The 20040-nt window shown below is 43.8% G+C and overlaps 1 protein-coding gene across 2 annotated transcripts in view; it reads right to left on the minus strand.

The window, feature by feature from the left end:
• Window positions 1-8340: 8340 nt before the first annotated feature.
• DNM3 (dynamin 3) overlaps window positions 8341-20040 on the minus strand; it is a 162206-nt gene continuing 150506 nt past the window's right edge. Inside the window, exons 20-21 of one of the 2 annotated variants that reach the window (XM_062003460.1) lie at window positions 12514-12528; window positions 8341-8479 (exon numbers count right to left, since the gene is read on the minus strand). In XM_062003460.1, the coding sequence (XP_061859444.1) occupies window positions 8410-8479; window positions 12514-12528 (85 nt within the window). In that variant the 3' untranslated portion in view covers window positions 8341-8409. The remainder of the gene's footprint in view (window positions 8480-12513; window positions 12529-20040) is intronic. The other variant, XM_062003459.1, reaches the window with a different exon arrangement.

Here is a 20040-nt window from a genome sequence, read left to right on the forward strand (position 1 = left end):
TCTCCTTGCCTGAGCTCAGAGTATCTTCTCATCAGCAAAACTTTGCCATAACTCTACACACAGCTCAGCAGTAAAGCTGTCCTTTTAACATTTGCTTCCTGTGTGCCCTGATCTGTGTCCTCTGATGAAACACATCCTGAGACCAAAGAAACAGATCCTTCTGTCTGCAACCACATCACTATCAACCACCTCTAAAGAGTTAAATGTTATTTTGCATTACAAGGAAGTGCAGTTTCTTTTAAGATTCCAAGTCCACTGAGATTCAGTACTTCAGTGGGCCATCTTCTCTTGACTTGAAGCTGGCCAAGCAGGAGTAATTTGTGAGCTGGCTGGGGATAAGCCTTGCTCCTGGGGGAGCTGCTGACACGTGCTGTCTGCAGTCTTCATCTCCTGCAGGGAAAGGCAAGTGTCAGCCACCCACACTGTGCTGTCAGGGGCCCACGTCCCTCCCCATGTGGGAGACTGGATCTGGGAAGCCTGGAAAGAGCAAAGCTCTAGTCTTTGAAGGCAAGATCTTGGTATCTCTTCAATTCCCACATTGCTTTTCTCAGCTTTGTGATGTGAGAAGCAACAGCAACAACACAAATGACCAGGAAACCAAAATGTGACTTTGGTCCTGCCTCATCCATTGAAAAGCAGCCAGGGATAGATAATGCCACCAGCTGGTGCAGCACCCTGAGCCTTCTCCATACTGCAGTAGGTTAGGAAAGGCTCAGACAAAGTCCAACAGCTTCTGCAAAGAATTGTCCCACGAACTGATGCTAAAGAACATGCCAAGGTTCCCCAGCACACCAGTACTTTTGTCCTTCTACTCAGGAAATTTTAGGAATAGCTACCAGGAAAACATGAAGTTCAGAGTTCTATTTCCAACAGTATGTTTTATCAAATACATCACAAGAAAGTAAAGATTTCTAGGAAAGGTTTAACACCATAAAATGCCTCAAGAAAGAAGTTTGTGCCTTACAACCTAATGCATGGAGGTGGTCTGGCTGCTTAGGAGGACAGCAGCAGCTCCTGGTTGGGGTGCTTGAGATAAGGCCATAAAACTGTCAGCTACCTTTAATTTGTTGTTGATTCCCCTGTTGGTACCATTCCATATACCACGGAGGATGCACTGAGAGCTTACCCCAGTGTGGAAGATTTTTGAACCACCTGGAAAAAACCCCAGCTTGTGAAATTCATGGGGTTCCCATTCCCTTTTACCTGAGAGGTGAAGCATGGACAGAACCTCCTCAAGAGCTGGCTGGGTGCAAACACCATCATTTCTGTAGTAGTACTGAAAATACACAATTACTGAACTCTGCTGAGGTTTTTTTGCCTCAGTACCTGACAGCAATGCATTCTGCAGATGAACAATAAAGTCAGTCTGAGCTCCCTTCTATTCCTCTACTCTTAGGACAGTTGTGTTCATGAGACTGTTTGGAGATTCCAGTTCTTCCTTTTCCCAGGGTGCTGGGAAGCATCTTGCCCACCACCACTGTACTCTTTCCAGCTCCAGAAATGCCTAGTTTAGCATGTGCAGTTCAAAGGCCTAGCAGGAATTATTAAGAACTGCTGTACCTGGGGTTTTTCCCCACTTGTTGCCAATACCATTGCTGTTTCTTCTGTTGTACTCTACCAAAAGCCTGAGTGAAAAGAAAAAAATCAGTGTAAGTCCATAACTCTCTGGGCTTCCACCCCCTTACAATTTGAGTTACAGTTTGAGTATCTGTTATTTACCAGCACATGCAGGTGGTTCAGCAGCTCCTTAAATAAACTAGAGGACCTAAATCAGCTGGAACCAGAGGAATAGTCCAAATTCAACAGAGCTGGGCAAACCTGGCTTGAAACTGAGCACAACCTGTGTGTTGTCACGCTCCTTCTACACACATGATGCTCATCTGCTCCTCTCTCCTGCCCCCATCCCCAGAGCAGCATCACTGCAGCTCCCTCTCACCATGAACTTCCTACTACGAAGAAACATCTTGTTAGTGCTCCTGAAACAGGCTGGAGTCCTGGTGCTGTGTCATGCCCCCAGTTCATATCTGTACAGTGCCTTCTGATTTCTCTGCACGGTTTGTGAGATCATAGGATCATAGAATGTCCCATTTCTTTGTTTTCATATGAGAAAAAAAAGTCAATAAAAAACATCCATTTTCCCCTTTTTATAGACTTACTCCTTTTCTGTTTCTCTGGCACCCAAAACAAGCACATCTTCCAACTGTTAAGTCCCAGATTTTATCTTTCCCATAGGGACAGACACATTTGCAATCCCAGAGGTAGCTACTTACAGCTATTTCAGCTCAGATGCTCCAATGAGGTTGGCTCTCCAGGAATTCAGAGGTTCAGCTTCAAAAAAATGGGTCAGAGCAGCTGTGATTTATTATAATTGTGAAGCTTCACCAGTCTAGAAACTGCTGCAATCTTCTTTGACTTTTCACTCAGCCAGGTGCTGCTGCTGGTGCCTATGTCTATGGTTTAGACTCTGTTGTTTTTAACGCAGCTGGCTATTCTTCCTGCTAATGCTAAGCCAAAGCCATTTATACCGAGCGATCCCAGTGGTTAATGAATAAAGAAGCAGTGGTGGCATCCCAGCAAAACGTCTCTCCCTTCACCACCTTGGAGGATGGGAGTCTCCAGAGAGCCCAGGCAATTTCTTCCATGGGGTATGAATGGCTCCATTTGAGGAAGAGTGGGTAGACCCTTGGATAGAAAACAAGCAGACCTTTGTTTTGTGGTCAGAAGTTTTATTTTCTTTATATCCCAGCTTATCATTGACATCTGAAAAGAAAATCTTTCATTTACAAATAATCTAGTGCAAGTTAAAGATAGTTTTGGACACACACAGAGAAACACAGACTGCATGTAACAAAGAAAGAAATGGATGTGTTAGGATCATCTTCCTGGAACAGCTGGAGGAGATCGCCTAGGAAAAAGACAAAAAATAACCAAAATTGCATGAGGGGAGTGGGAGAGGGGAGAAGAGCTTTAAAACAAAAGGTCAAGATACCATCAAATGACTCATATACAAAATTATCTTAATAAAATGGGTTAAGAGAAAAAGGCACAGAACATGCACATTAAGGAAAAGAGCAAGAGCGAGATTAGAATCAGCTGGCTCTCAGCACAGCCTGGGCTTTCATCCTCACCACATCCCATCTGGCCTGCTGGCACCAGCCATCCAGGACAATCCCATCACAAATGTGCAGGCTGCTGGTCACAGGCTTTCTCATCTTCTTGCAGCAAGTAATATCCTCTGGAAGAGCATTTCCTCAGCACCACTGTCTGCTTCAAGCATTGTTCTTGGAGTAGACTTTTTTGAAGTGAGACTGATGAAATTGGGAATGATTATACAAGATGGCTTATGGGCTGGATTGGGGCATCTGGAGGGGACACTGCTGGCAAAGGTTAAAGACTGGGGTGATGGCAGCACCATGAATTTATTGCCAACCCTATCAGGAAAGACCCTGGGCAGCTGATGGCCCAGTGCAGCAGTCAGAGAAGAGCAGATGCTCCTCCTGTTACCTAGCACAGAGCAGTAACTTGTCCCTGAGCAACATGCCAGGAACCAAGCTCACACATGGGTACAAAATGTGCTCCAGGCACATGTGTGATGCTGCTGCTGGGTGAGGGGAGTGCACAGACTGCCTCAGGCACAGCTATTAAAGATTATTAAACATAAAACTATCTCCCAAGGCTACAGCAAGCAAGAAAATAAAGTGGGGATGGTGCTGCTTTGCTCATCCCACCTTTTGCTCCCGCCTTCCCCAAACCTAAGGGCCGACGTAGTGACTGTTGCGCTCAGTGGGAAACCTCCTCTCCCACAGGAAGGTCTTGTGCTTCTTGTGCCACACAGCCCATCTCCTCCAAGCACTGACTCCAGTTACTTGGCTCATACTGATCTGAAGGAGGAATTGAGTAATCAAGACATCTGCACACTCATTCACAACCACTTTGGGGGAAATCCCTACCAGATAGAACACACATGCACATTTTTACTCCAGCTCCTGCTCTGGAGAACTCAGTTGGCCTTCTGCTCGGCTCTGATTCTCCCTAAAACACACTTCCCCCAGCAATGAAACAAATACCAGGTACTGCTTGAAAAACTTTCATCCATTTTCCAGCAAAACATCTCCCCTTTCAAGGACACCTCCAGTGACCTCGACACAACACTCGTCTCTGATAAATCCTCCCTGCAGTCCTACGCAGAGGCAGTGTAGGACACACCGAGATGAGGGTGCGAGAGACAGAAGACCACTCATGCACATCCAGAAAGTAATCATAAAAGCCCATCAAGAGGTACAGTTTATTTCAGGTTCAGAGATGCAGCATAACATATTTACAGCAGGTGTATGTGACACTTGGTAGTGACCATGGTTTCGGGAATCGACTTGCTGTGCTCAAAAGGTCGACACCAGGAACCGTATACAGATTTTGAAACCAAAAGGCAGATGTTTATGGCTCCTATGAAGTAAGGCATTAACATACAGAGCAAAATGCAGAATGAAATTAAATGGTTGCTTCTTACAAAAAGAAGTCGTCGTTTACATCAGCCTGGAAAAGTAAAGAGACAGGCAGTAAAGCAAATGGCCGGCAAGGTGGGGCAAATCATATGTCAAGCAAGAGTGGAGGACTGTCTGGACGGGAGCAGCCATCGGTATCAGCTCGCCTGCAGATAAAGCAAGAGGAAAGACAGGCAGAGTAACATTCATTTACAGGAGGGAGCTGTTCTACTAGAGCCTGGGGAGGAGGCTCAATGCCACAGGGAAGAACTGTTCCATAAGCACACCAGGAGGCTGTAGATGCCTCCCCGGTGTCACAGGTGTAATACAGGTCTGCTTTCCATTCAGGAGGTTTTTAAGACAGAAAGACAGAACTAGTCAGTAACCTTAATATACTGCAAAGACATTGTTTAGTGTGGCTGTCTGCAATACAGAGTACAGTATTTTCTATGGTATACTATAACATGAGATGCCATAACCTGTAGTGTATCTCCTTTAATACAATAAATAATCTACTTTTATGAAGCTTATTCAGAAAGTGCAACAAGATCAGCAATAAACACACATTAACTATGTACATAAACCTTTTCATCAAATGTACAATCTTTTAAATCCTAACACAAGACCCCATTGAGATTGAAGGCCAAGAGCTATTTATGGTGTGCACAAGCTCTTGAGCTGTTGCTCAGCCATGATGGGGTAAAGTAGAACACACTCTCTAGGCAGAGACCCAGGCTTAACCTAAATGCAATACCAGATGAGCACCCTCCTGAAATTCACCTGCATACATCACCAGCTAATGAGGCACCTCTCCTAAGATCAGAAACGCTGCTGATGCTTAACGGGAGCCTCTGCTACTCCCTGGCAGTCTTCTGAGCTTTGCTAGAGAGAAAGAAAGGGAGAGCAACCCATGCTTCTCAGCCACAGGAGCTCAGGCTTAGCTCACCCAGTGTAAGGATGTCTGCAGAGGGGACAGTGGCCAGTCTGAGGTCACCAGTTCCTTCAGCAGATCCACGTGGTGACCACCCTGCTGTCCTTCAGGCACGGAGCAAGGGGGAAAAAACAACCTGCTCTGGGCTCTTCTGTACGACAGGAGGGAACGTGCTGAGGTTGGTATTTGCACAACTGGATGTGGCAATTTCTTGGGAAGCACTTGGTGTTTTTCCTAGTAACATAGTTCATTCTGAAAAGTGTGTATGCAAGAAGTCAGAGGTAAAATCATCAAACTCTGGGTCTGTGATCAAGATCAATTATTGACCTGCATACTTAAAAGTGTTGCATACAGGGCACGGGGCCAAATTTAGATGTGATCTGAATGAAGATGCAGAGGAAGGGAGGGCTGTGCAGCTGTGTCCCACGACCTCAACCTTGAGAGAAGAACCAGATGGTGCTGACAGTGGGGCCACAGGCACCTTGTTGCCTCCTCCTCCTCCTATTTTGGGTAAATCCACCCTTGAGAGTCTTGCAACATCACTCAATGAATGTGAAAATTTGGGATTAAAGTGGCTGCCTGTGGCCGAGGCACTAAGCCTGGCTTTCTGTCAGCAGACAGCTGCCATCACTAACAAGAGTTGTGATAAACTATATAATTTATCTATATATTATCACAAGTTTGCTGGCTGGGCAGCAGCATGGCCTACCATGGCTGTTTAGAAAACTACATTTACAGAATCACAGAATGGTGGAAAATTGAAAGGGACCCCTACAGATCATCCAGCCCAACCCTCTGCTAAAGCAGGTCCACCTAGATCAGGTCACACAGGAACATGTCCAGGGGATTTGGAAACCTCCAGAGAATGAGCCTCCACATCCTCCCTGGGCAGCCTGTGCCAGGGCTCCCTCACCCTTACAGTAAAGATTTAATGTAATAAGAATGTTAAAGATTTTAAATGTAATTTAATTCCATGTAATAGATGCTTTGCAAGTTAGAGCAGAGCATGCTACACAGTGCAAAACTGTGTGGAACACAAGAAAAAAAATCATCAAAATATGGGGGGTTTGCAGTAAAAATCTGTGTGACTCTGGTTGGGTTTGCAATCATTTTACCCCTTGAAAGCTGTTTCCGTGAACTTGGTGTTGGAGACCTGGGCCTGTTCTCCAAACAAACACTCATAAGCAGTTTTCTGAGATCACCAAATGCTGGTGCTCTGACTACTCCAAACTTCACCGTGCTTCAGATGTTGACCTCTACACTCCCCAGGTGTGTGTCACAAATATGAGGCTGACAGGAAATTAAAGTTAAGCTAACATACACATAATGATGCTTTCCCAAACTCATCTCTTATGTAAGCTGAAACATGATTTGCTTCAGTGGTGAGCTCAACTAACTGTCAGTCTGGGAATACTCTAATAGGCTAAATTCCCATGTGTTGTGCCTCTTTGATTGGATTCTTCCTAACCATGAAGCTACAGCATACAGTCAAAAATAAATTTATTAGACTGATTATACTGGGGACCTTTGAAACCACCAATTGCTTTGCCTAGGGACCTGTGACCATAACTGGAATAACAACAAATAATACTTTCTGCAGAACAAAAAGCCAAATTCATCTCTAGTTTAATTCTGTTAACTCAATGAGTTTTAAGCTATAAGGGTGACACTGACCCGAAGTGTTTAAAGTGAAGTAATGCAGTTAAGACAAAAGGTTTTCATAATGCATTAATATATAACGTGCAAAACAACAGCAGAGAGGACCTCTGCAAGTGAGCATCTGCTAAAATAATCCATTCCCAAGGCACAGCTGAGCACTTCAGTGCCTAGCTGGATAAAGCAACTCTAATCTAAGCTGTGCAGCTCTTGAAGTGATGCAAAGAGAAAAATCTTTCTTTGGGGGGGCATAGTGGAGCTTCACCAAGTGGCATGAGCAAGTATCTCAAGTCCAAACCAGACCCTTGGAAAGCTCAGATGCAAATCACAGGCAATAGCTCTGTGATATGGCTCACACAGTGGGCAGAGGAGTGGCAGCCCCTTTCCTTTACAGCTGTGCATGTATTTGTATCTCTTTCTGTTTCATAAAATGACTTAAAGCAACACTCAGTTCTCTGGATCCTGCCACATGGTACTTTTTTACGTATTACACACACTCACATACCCCTGGTGCTTCCCAGGAGTTCAGTGGGTGCATGAATGTGAGCAAGTGCTAGCAGAGGTCAAAGCAAGCTGGCACATGGTGCTCTGTCACGTACTGGCTCTTCACATCACTCTTTCTCCTCAGCTCCACGATGAGCCTTGCAAGCTGAGACGCTGCAGCCTGGTCCTTACCAACCACCCCACCAGCTGTGTGTGTCAGCTGCCAATGTGGAAATAAAGTAAAACATTGTCCCATACACACCCTTCTTGTTTATCCACATTCCTTGAAAACTAGACTTCAGATAAGGAGAAATGATAGGAGAAGCAGCCATCCAGCCAGCTTCTTGCAAGAAAGACATGAAAGTGCAGGGCCTTCAGAAGAGCTTGGTAAGAAACTACATTGCTTTTCTTTGCCCAGTTCAGCCATTAAAACAGAAAGTGGGCATAACTGTGTTATTCCAAATGACAGAAAACCTGAAAGGTACAAATAAAAGCAAGATTCCTTTCAGTTGAGAGGAAAAAAGAAGTAGATCAAATCTACACATGCACAAACACACACAAAGTCAAGGCCTCCGTTTGCTCTACAGGAATTGCAGCACAGTTGCCTGGGTGACGACATGTGTCAGTAAGTTAGCTAACATCAGCTACTGCAAAAGGAAAAGTCAAGGCAGAACAGACCTTCCCAAAACATTTAAGACCTCATAAATAATGGTGAATGGACAGAAAGTATATCAGTAAAATTGGTTACTTGCCTATAGATGTCCATACATGCGACTATACACCGGTTATTGCAACAGTTATCAAGCAATTTGTTTCCACATATTTGGTTAACAATGAATTACATGCCAGAAGCTTCTTTTAGTCTAACAGGGATGAATCTAATGGACGAATTACAGTGGGTCGAGTAGGTGAAGGGGGTGGTCTTCGACTGGAGAGAAAGAGAGAAGAAACAATAAGAACAAACACAGAGAATGACCCTGGCACCTTTTACTGTTGCTATGTGAACATGCACATGCCCTTAAACACAACGTTCTCACGTACACTGAAGCCTGACAGCCCTCAGCATCCACAATAAGGAAGAAAGGGACGGGTTTGCCACGTGTGTGCTACGCTGTAGCTCTCTCACACGTGGGACAGCTCTTCACTCGGGGCCACAGTCTGGCTGTCCTCTGAACAGTTACACGCCTGTGCCACGGACACTGCCGGTGAAGATCATCACTCCTGTTTGCTCAGGGGTTAGTCCCAGCCTGGACAGCCAGAGAGTAGATACACAGGCACTGCAGTGACTTCAGCTGCTGTTTCTAGAAGCAGGAAAACCTGGAGCTTTTTGCACAGTTGGGCCAACTGAAGCTTCACCAATGTGCCTGAACGTGAGGCGCAGATTTCATGATTTGTATCAATGGGCAGTTATGAAATGCCAGCTGTGGCTACAGCTTCTAGATTCACTCATCTACCACTACTGTGTTCCTCTGTCAATTTCAGTAATTGCTAAGGGAGTCCCAGATTTTTTGACAAGGCTTATGGGTCTTCAGTCCCTTGTTTCAAAGGGCTGACTCAGCACATGTACTGCAAGCCCCTGCATTCCAATTCGGACTGCATCATCATCTGATAAGAGACCACAGTGCAAATGTCAGCAGTAGTACAACCCCCAGCTCGTTCCACCTGCAGTCCAGGCTGAGCAAGAGCACTCCAGGCTGAGATCTTCCCCTCGCTTACCTTGTCCAAGGACAACACACCAACTCTGCTGCAGTCATAGACTGATTCCCTCTGGTAGTCATGTCATTGCCTCCTACATTTTTGTGTGTATTTAAGGTATATGGTTCATTTCAGAACTGTGTGAAGATAACTCCATGAGTTTAGTTTCAGATCAAAGTATTTTGTTAATGCTGTGTTCTACCTGGGCTAAAACACCATTGAGTAAAGCCTGTGCTGAGATGACAATACCTGTTTGGTATCCAGCACCAGTTCACACGGTTCTGCCTGACACCACTTTGTGCTGTAGAAATACATGTAAAAGACTTGCTCACAGCTGGCCTGCTCCCTTTGCTAGCTATCGAGCCTCCTCCAGCACGGTTGTGCTGCTGCAGTTAATTCCCATTCATCTCTTACACAGTGATTTTGCTCCTCAATTTCTTTGAAGAAAAGCACCAGCTCTCTCCTTATTCCCTAACACAGCCCAGATCTCCACAAGAGCCCAAAGCTGCTCTAAGAGAGGCATGAACCTGAGGTCTGAACAAGGCTGGGAGCTGAATGTTGTTCAGGTTCCTATCCAGCTTCAGCAGACTTCATTAACGGCCAAGACAAATTGTACAGCCCTTTCTAATGCTGTCCTCCACTTGTGAAAGCGGGAACAGCTCCTGTCTCTGAAGATCACAAAAGAAACACATCTCATTCCACTTAAGCTAAGCAGAAGATGAAAAGAATGTAACTGTGCTACATTCTTTGAACTGGAACATAATATATGAGACAAATTTACACTTGACAAAAAAAGTCTTGCTTGGCTCAAAGCACAGCTTGTATGACAATATTCTCTTCTGCTGAAGAAATGAGAGTTTTAATCCCTAACATGCAACAAGTACAAAATATGCCATCTGAAACGTTCAAGTAAATCAACAAGCTAAAAAACCAGACAAAATATAATTTCTTCATGGTGTATTTTTCTTACAGAAAAAAAAAAGTGACTGTGTTAACTATTGTTTCCTGCGTTGCTCCAGTGTAGGTCTTCTGGACCCGCTTCCAGAATTTGTTGTTTCATAAAGAACCACTTCTAAGGCTCTGCATTTCTGCTGGGTTGCATTAAATTATTCCTTTGTTGAAATGCCTCACATTGCATTGTTTAGTGCTTACTGAAAACATGGTATCATATGTATACAATTTACAAACAAGGGAAAATGCATACAGCTGTCATCATATCAAATTTAAAAGGTACAAGACCAGGAATGCATTTTAATACCAGGTTGAATGCATCACAATGGATTCAAATAATGTAATTTAGTCAGATTGCTATTTAGCCCAGCACGATCAGAAACTGGAGAGCATAGTGGGAAGATTTCCTGGATATACTCAGTCAAACCAAACCTGAACCAAAATCAGGTCTGAGCCCCATTTCCTCTTTGAACCAGAGCACTTTGACCAGTATTTTGAATTTTGCTTCAAGCCTAGTCTGGACCTGAACAGAAAAACCCCCTAGCAGACTCACTTTCACTCCAGAGTACCCCTTGAAGGAGAAGCTGATACTCCCAAGGGGGCTGTCCCCAAGCAGGGCCTGGGGCATGGTGCCACGCTGAAGCATCTCCCCACACCATGTCTTCCCAGTGAGAAGACCCCTCAGTCCAAACTCTCCCCCTCTACTTCACACTATGAACAAGCATACGTCTATCTCGGATGCTCTGGAGACACACACTTAACTGTGTCATCCCAAGGAGTGTGGGATGGGATGTAGGTGTCGAATGGGCAGATGTCTCCTTCGCTCCAGGCCCTCTCCTCTGTTCCCTTAAGGGTGCTGCTTGGCTCCCACACAGCTGCACAGGGCTTCCTTCCAGCTCCTCCCTGAGACAAGCAGAACCTCCACCTGGAGATCAGAGGTGCCTTCCAGAGGAGTGGCAGATGTTTGGGAAAAGACCTGTAAAAACATCTCTTACCTCCAGTCCTGCTGCTGATGGTCTCCTGGACTGTCTCCAGTTCCCTGTGCCAGTAACACAGGAAGAGGGGCCATGCTCACAGAATCACAGAATCGTTATGGTTCATCAAGTCCAACCACTAACCTCACACTGCCAGGCCCATCACTAAACTAAACCATATCCCTCCACACCTGAGTCCCTGAGGCAAAGCAAAGCGCAGGGGTTCAGCTCAGGGAAGAGACCTCGCCTGCACTGCACACTGCATCAACTGGCATGGAGCTGAAGCTCACGTTAAAGTGAAGGAATGCACAAGGCCAGAAGTTGCCAGTCACTAGATCTCTCTGTGAAGGTGACAAGTCATTATGTGACCATTTTTATATCAGGAATAGGCTATTTTCTCCCCCTCCCTTGCAGGAATCTCAACCCCTAAGTCAAGTGGAGAAGGCCAACCCACATGTCTCTTGTCTCTCCCGCTCTTTCTACACCCTAAGCAGTGGCTGAGAGTTCAAGTACTCCCCAGGATACTCCAAATGTGGAGTATCTGGGAGTAAAAGCGCAGTAACCCAGAGAGCAGAGCAGCAGGGGGAGCTCCCGGCTGCCTGTGGACAGGAGTGAGGGAAAACCAGAGAAAAACAACCTCCCCCAGCTCCTGCTCCATGCTAGCTCCCATGTCAGCGAGTAAATATGTGACTAAGCCCAATTCAATGTTTAGTCTGAGGCCAGCAGATGATAGCGGCAGAGACGGCACGGAACGCGTTTGCTCAGTGTTATCGGCCCGACTCTGACGGCCCAGGGCTGCGCTCACGGTGCTCAGCCCTTCCCAGGCCCTGAAAGGCAGCTCCTGCTTCAGGGAGAGTTCTTTCCTATAAAAATGCCACTCCTGTGCTAATTCCAATTTAGTTACCGTCTCCAACATTTCAGATGAGTTTTTGAGCTTTAGGGCTGAGTCCTAAGACTTGGCCCCTTTAACAGGCTGCTCAGTCTGTTGTGTTGGCTTTTGGGGGTTTCTGGGGGGGTTTATATTGTGGGGTTTTTTCCTCTAAAGAAAAAAAAAGGGAAACTGTTTGTAAAAGTTAGTGCTGAAGGGGCAGGGGATCATAGGTCCCCAGGGTTGAGTAAACGAGTCTGCAGAAAGAATCAGTTCTTCTAACTAGCGCGCATTAAGCAGACATAAAGAATTTACCAATGAAAATTGTGGGGTAAGTATGTATTTAATAACTCCCTGATGTTGCTGCAGAGACTCCTCCTTTGAAGAGCTCAGTGGGGTTTTGAACAGAGGGTAACTCTTACCCCCATGCAAAAACTTTCTGCAACAGGAAAAGTTTTTACATTGATTTTTAACCTAGGCAGTACACCTCTTTTTTCCAGTTTTAAAAGAACTCCTAAAAGGTTTAGTTAAAGCAAATGCAGAGCAAAAGAAACCAAGTAAAGCAAGTCTAGACCTAAAGTTCAATCAGAAACATATGGGAGCTCTTCAGGCATTTGCCTTTTGAGAAGTGCTATCGCTCCCCACACAGAGTCCACAAAATATGCTCTCAGTAAAGCACGGCTGTAATTAGCATGGGAGGCCCTGCTGGAAGAAGATGGCTTCCCTTCTTGGACCACAGCTAACATACTGAATAAAAGGCTTTCATTTCTACTTACATTTTATATTCTTGTTTGCTTGTGACCACCAGAGAACACTCACAGAATGCATGCACATTACTGTACTGTATGATACGATACAGCCTATAGATCTGGAGTTGTAAGCTGTAGTCCATTATTCTCCCTCCTTTTCATCATCTTGGTTTCTCTATATTTGACACCATCTTTGCAGAATTTAACAAGAAAATATTTAAACAAAATCTCTAAGTGGCTTTAAGTCTGAGAGGCAAATTTTATTTTAGATGACAATACAAATCTGGATGTGAGGCGTATGGTAAGAGGATAAAAGAGTGTCTTTAGATGAGGAATAAATAGTGTTTCTAATTTGGGTGGTTTTAAGTGAAACTACTATGGCCATCACGGTTGAAGAATACAGTCAAGACACAGTTTGTAAGTCTGACTAGTTGGAGTCTATGCATACTTGAAACTCTTCATGGCCTACAGAAGATGCAGCACGGCTACTGTGGAATCTCTTGAACATTAACTGTTGAGAAAGGTTCTTGAGTGGAAATGGGAAAACCAAGAGGAGGAAAGGCACCTGATACTAGTGACACACGTCATAAGAAAGTAGGAAAACCAGAAAAAGGATGATGACATTAAGTCAAGCAGGAATCATGGAAAAGAGTCAGGAAGTGATGATGATGGGAGAAATGAGAAACAGCACTCTGTGGTGATGAAAGGAAAAAGCAGTTGGGGAATACCTCTGAGATGGTCCCTTACTCTAATGTAATGGTCCAAGAGCAAAAATTTCTCAGAGTTGTTTCTGTACTGAAAAACATAATGAAATCAAACATTAAAAAGTCTCTAGTAAGGATGCCCACAAGATGACTGTCAGTGGGCAAGTCAGGGTGGAAGCATTGGGGTGTGCAGCAGTGTCTGAGTATGTGTGCCAGTTCTGAAGTGGCACAACACAGATGTATCAGGCTCCTCAAACGCACAGAGAACGTGCTGCCACTGTACTGAGAGACACTTGCATAGCCATACATATAGCTGGATCTCACTATTTCACATGTCCCATCTGCACAATACTGCGTCAGTGGAAGGATTTTTGTGTGATGTGTAAGCAAGTTGAAGTTGTTAGATTATGGTGTTTTATCAGACACCTATTAAAGTGAAAGAAAGAAAAAAAGTAAGAGTGAGTGGGAAGAACATGTCCTTCCACTACCCACCACTACACTGCAGCCATATAAATCTCCATTAGTTCAAACGCTAATGCTGTTCCAAAGCACTGGGGCTACTGAGGTTCCACTGTGTGTGATTTAACTTAATACAGACACTCCTTTCAGAGGCAAAGAGCTCCAAAATATGATTCTCTGCTAGAGTAATTTATTATTTGCAAGTCAACTACACTTTCTGTACGACCCTCATAAATTAACTTGTCTCACACACACACACAAATACATTTGTGTGTTTATGTGGGTGTTGCACTTTCGAATTAGTCATTTCAGGGAATTAATGTGTCATTCAGCTTGAATAAACAACAAAAAATATTCAATGGAGCAACCAAGAAAGATTATTATTCTTAAACTGTGTGTTCTCATTTGTCCTTCAGCAGGGAAGATGTCAAGATGAGTGTAGGGTTGTCCCAAACTTTCAGAAACCCTAGGTCAGAAGTATCAAAACTGCCCATGGAAGAAGAGAGTTAAGGGTGCTGAATGATACATTCAGAATAATGTTCTACTTTCCTGTGTCCACAGATGGCAACAGAAGGGCCCAAAAATCAGCAGGAGGAACATGTAATCTTTGCATAGTAGTTCAAGTCTTGTGTACTGGTCCGTGTTTAGCTGTAGTGTTCAGCATTACCTGCCTTTGAGCACCACATCTGCTTTTCCCCACTCTGTTCTTCCTTCTTACCAACCTTTGATCTTCCTCTGCCTTTTTGCCTCTCTACACTTTACTTACCTTGGTACAAGCAAGGGAGCAAACATCCTGGTTGTCACCCCCACTTGGAGTTGCGTCTCTTCTTGTCTACAATAACAACTAACATGATTATCAGTGTCACTGCTGTTAATGGAGCCGCAGAGTGTCCTCATTCACTAATGATCCAGTACAGCTTGCAGGGGACAGGAGAGTTTCAAGGACAGCCTTTCAAGATGTCTGCAGGAAGTTCATATCGTTCTTTCCATTTACTGTTACATGTTTTCTCTTCTAAGCACCAGGAAAGCTGGAAACCCACTGCTGTTCTGCCCACTCTTTCAGACAAGGCAAGAGATTTCCTGCCAAACACCCTTGCTCTAATCCTGCATAGGCCTCATGGCATGATTACTGAAATACTGTTATGAGATTAAATAATTACTGAGGACAAAACACGTCTTCAGGTTGCTGTATTTCTGGCAAACAGGATTTGCTATTGTTTGACTCAACTCTACTTTTTTCAAGTGAAGAGATGCTGAAACCAAAACCTACTTCATTCTACTGAGAGCATCTTGAGAGAGAAAAAAACTAGGCAAAAAAATAGGTTTTATCCCAGAATCACTTCTTTCAACTGTTTTCAGGTTCCTTCTTTTTCAGTCTTCCTTTCTCCTGCAGCATTTTTACTTACCCTTCCCCACCACATGAGACTGGTCTATGTTGAGAGTAATGAAGAGCCATTTCCCAGACTGATCCTCTTTGACAAACTTTGAAAGTAACTTCCAACTGCCCAAATCAAATGGATCTCTCCTAGTTCAACTCATTTCAAAAACATTTTTTTTGTTGCTGAATAAGTAAGAGCAAGTAGCAATAGCAGTAATAAGTAAGAGCAAGTAGCTCAGGAACAATACTAAAGATGATCAAAACTACCTGAGAGACAATAAATAAGATCAAACAAACCCCATGTAGAACAAGTGCTTCTTCAGATACACTTGTTCAATTGTCATAGTCTATCTTCCATTAGAAAATTTCCAGATCCCTGAAAGATATGGAGAGTCTGTCTCTGGCTGATGAAAGGAGATGCTGATGGAAGTCAAGAGTCAGTGGCAGCAGATAAAGTCTGACAGCCTATGAACTTTGTTTTACTTGATCCTCAGGACAGTCACCTAGAGGAGAGGTATGTGAAAGACAGCTGGGAACAAAATCCTAGTGTAGAAGAAAGACATTCTTTCAGGGGCAGCAATCAGTGAAGCTCCTGGAGCAGAAGTGGAGACAGTCCTCTATCTCTCATGCCAGTACAGCTCAGGCAGCTGAAGAATCACTGCTGTGCAAATGCTGTTCCGAATGTTTCCTAATATCAGTATTGCAGAATTGTAATGAAACCACAAGAGTCGTTGTATTGGGATATTTTGCACGTTTAAAAAACCTGCTGTGACCTGCTCTCTGCCCAGTCCCTCCAATACTTATCCTCATGCAGAATGCTACTTCTTTCATTGCTTCTGTTAAAACTGAAGCTGCAAGATGGCCACAGGTAAGATGACCAACAGTACTCAACTGTTTTTGCATGATAGTATGACTACCCTTAGTAGTGTAACTAGTGTTTCTAGTGGTTGTCACAGCCACTGACACCAGGCTGCTGTTAGGAAAGATTGCCAGATACTGCATTTGAAAACTGTCTGAAAAGCTTTACAAGATGACAGAAATGGAAGGAGCAGCAGACAGATTTACAAAGGTGCCAAGGAAGGGATAAGCTGGAAAGAAACCAAGACAAGATAGTGAGATAAATATACTGGGCAGGAAACCAAGTGAAGGGAGAAGGGGAAAGAGGAAGCAAACAGGATGGTCAAGAAAGGGACAGCAAGGGAAGGGCAGAAAAAAGGGAAGACAAAGTAGTGATAAAGAAGCCAGTGGAGGAATGGAAAATGCAGAACTCCCTTCCAAGAGATAAGGAAAAAATAAATGGAGTCTCTTGCCTGAAGCAACCAGCAGCAAAAGGAGCATATTGCTGGGTTCTCAACAAGAAACATAAATTAGACAGGTAACAAATTACAGAGGGAGTCTCTCCTCCCAGGGCAGAAATCACACAAAGCATAAGGGATTATATTTTAAGTCTTGTGACTTTGCAGTCCTTGGAAAGGTAGAATTGGAAACATGCTAACTACAGAATACAACCTTCACTGAAGATCCATTTGAAGAGGGCAAATGCAAGCTAGTGTTGGACACAGCTGTGCTCTGTTAATTGAGTGCTCAGGTAGAGATCATTCAACTCACACAAATGCTTTAAGGTGGCCACTTATTCATCCTGCCAGAAGAGTTTGATGCAAGGGCTATTTGAGTGTTATTTATATTCCATTAAAAAATACTGTAGTAAGCTTTTAAGGATGCAAGGTCAAACTTTCAGAAGAGAGGAGATTCCTAAGCTAAGGCAGAATAACTCTTCTGGCCTTACACACCTAAGCACTATGATAGATTTTAATCAGAAGATCATATGCAATTTTTGCAAAGGATCCCCTAATCATTCAGTGCACAAAGTGACATATTACAGTAAACCTTTCCAAAGAACTCTAATCCATAAAAATCAATCACAGAAAACTGACTTGATGGTTGATATTTGTCAATCAAAGAGCTTAGTATAGAGCCAGCAGAGCAGGAAACATCAGGCAGTGATGCTTTCTGCAGTGCTGCTGGCTTTGTCTGGAATTCTCTATCTGTAATTACTGTCAAGTGTAAGCACTTTCTTGTGCCGGGTTGGAAGAAACATGTAATAATGGTTTACTATGTAAATCGTTACAAACACAACAGGTCATGTAATTAGCCTCAGTGGCATAATAAAATGTAGCTGCATAGCCAGCATCACCCCTTCCATATGGGTTGTCTCTGAGTTGAAGTAAACTGTAGGGAGAGTATGAGACTGTTCAAGAACAGCAGAACATGAATTCTCTGCCCACTGTCTGCTTCACGTGCCAAGACCATCCTCAGCCCCCAGTCACTAAGCACCAGCATGCCTGAGGGTGACACACACATTTATGTTCCTATCTGCTGGAGTGGATGCTCCAGTCCTTGAAGAGCCCTGTTTAACCATGCCCCAAGATTCTGCATTGACTGGGGTCATGTATGTTTTAATGGCCAAGCGAGTAAATCTCCAGTGCCTCATTGGGCAAGCCTTCATGAATCCACAGTAGCATTGCAGAGCAGGACAAGAGAGAGAAAAGGAGAGTACCCTCCCACTCCCATTGACACCATGGGCTCTATTGCCAGGACAGAAACATTTCCAATTCAATTGTTTTCCTTGTGGCAAAGCTGAGATTCCAGTTCAGGACATTTAAAAGCCATAAATCAAAGCATCCACAGTAGAATTAAAATTGGTCAAGATCAGGCTTTCCAGACACACATAATGGTAAGCCAAAGTGGCTCTAGTGCCTGCTTAAAGCCATCTTACCAAAGGAAATGCACAGCTGCATTTTCTTTCAAAATACTACTGCAGCTTTTTAAGACAGAGAGGGAATAACCTAAATTCTGGCAGAAGGGAATATTTCACAAATCATATATGCTTTGGCATCAAGCCCTTAAAGCCAGGGGCCTTTACTCACAGGCTTTGCTGGGAGCGATCCACCCACCTCAAGTGGGATTAATTAAAAGAGGCATGTATCATGCAAATAGTTTCTGTTTCCTTACAGAAATATTCAGAGCACATAACCCAAAACAGCTTTAGAATCAGGGAGAAGCAAGCAAGAAAATTATTTCCTGCTCCTCTAACCTCTTTTCCTTTCCCTGTACAGTAAGAGAGGAACAGTGAGAGAATGCCGAGAGCTCACCAATTCTGTACAATTCCTTCGATTAAATGATCATAAAGTTGAGGGGAAAAAATGATGTTTTTAAAGGCAGAGGCTGTATTTCACTATAATGTGCTCAATTTTCCAAACTGAAAGTGTGCTGAGCTGCTCATTGGAAAAGAAGAATCCAAGTCTTATCCCTGAAAACGATCATTTTATCTTAAGGTAGAAGTAAAGAGAAAGCTGATATTTCTGCATCATGTCAGGATATTCAGCTCCACGTGATGGTGACAGTGCCTGCAACAAAACCTTCCTTTGGAAAGCCAGATGAACTTTAAAAATACAACTAACTATCTTAGGAAGCTGAATTATTGCCCTAGATATGAGAGATCCTGATCATTGCAGAAAATGGTGGTAGAGCAGTCAGAGCACAGAGTCCCAGTTCAAAAATAAGTCACAGAGAAAGCTCAAGTTTCCACAAGGACTCTTCCTCAAAACTATTTTTTTCCCCTTTTTAATATCTCAGTCCCATTTTCTGAGTCAATTTCCTATGATCCTGAAAAGGTTCTTATTAAAACCAGACCAAGCGTTGTAGAAATTCCAGGGCTCAAAAGAAACATTTTATAGGCACAGCGGCCAGCCAAACTGTCCCCCTCAGGTGATTTCCCCTCCAGTCCTTTCCCTGGGATTTCCTCTCTCCAAGTTTAGTCAGCAGGAGAAACCTAAGTTTCAGCAAAACTGCAAACCCGTCCTTCATTCTTCAGCAGCTGATTTTTTTGGTGTTTGTATCTGAAGCTTTCATAACTCTAAAAAAGACATCTAGGATCCAGTCCAGAAGATGTGTATTGCAGATATTTTCTCCACAAAAATGTCAGGCAGTTGTACTTTTAATTATATATCCAGCTACAGCATTTTAACAGCACTGACCTCCGTTATCAACCACTGCTTTGCATGCCACTGGTGGCAGTCAGGAATTGAGTTGTTCATGGGCTGCTTACCCAAGTGGCTTTTAAGCCCTATAAAATTCCTTTCTGGTCTCCATCCCACCTACCACTTTAGCATCAAAAAGATTATCATCAGACATGCTCTTGGCAAGCTACCTCAGGAAAGCAGTGCTCATGCAAAATCACAGCCAGGCAGGACAAAGGAGACATGCTCATTGGCAAGGCAAGGTGAGAGATGCCAGGGAGCTATGGTTCTCTCCAGCAGTACAACTGACAAAACACTGGACCTCATTTCTATGGCTAGTATGTGGTTCATCCTCTGATGGCACAGGTGAAGCACTGGGGCCAGCACCTTTCGACTGAGACCTAGGCTCTCCCAGCGACGGGATGCTGCTTGGACTTTCAGATGCTGCTTCCCTTTCAGTGTGAAGTTTAGTACTCATAAAGGCAATTAATTCTAGGTTTCTCCCGTACTGCGAGCTACGGGACATCAGCTGAGATGGAAGAGTGCATTTCATGGTCGGGCACTGCTGCAACAACTCCCTTTGCATAGCAAATACATTAAAATACTTCATTGCTTTTGTATATTCTTTCTTTATTCTTTATATTCTAAAGGGTAATTACATTAGAAATGCTGAACCTCAAATTTAAGTTACT

This window comes from Colius striatus, chromosome 10 (assembly GCF_028858725.1).
Source record: "Colius striatus isolate bColStr4 chromosome 10, bColStr4.1.hap1, whole genome shotgun sequence".
Lineage (NCBI taxonomy): Eukaryota > Metazoa > Chordata > Aves > Coliiformes > Coliidae > Colius > Colius striatus.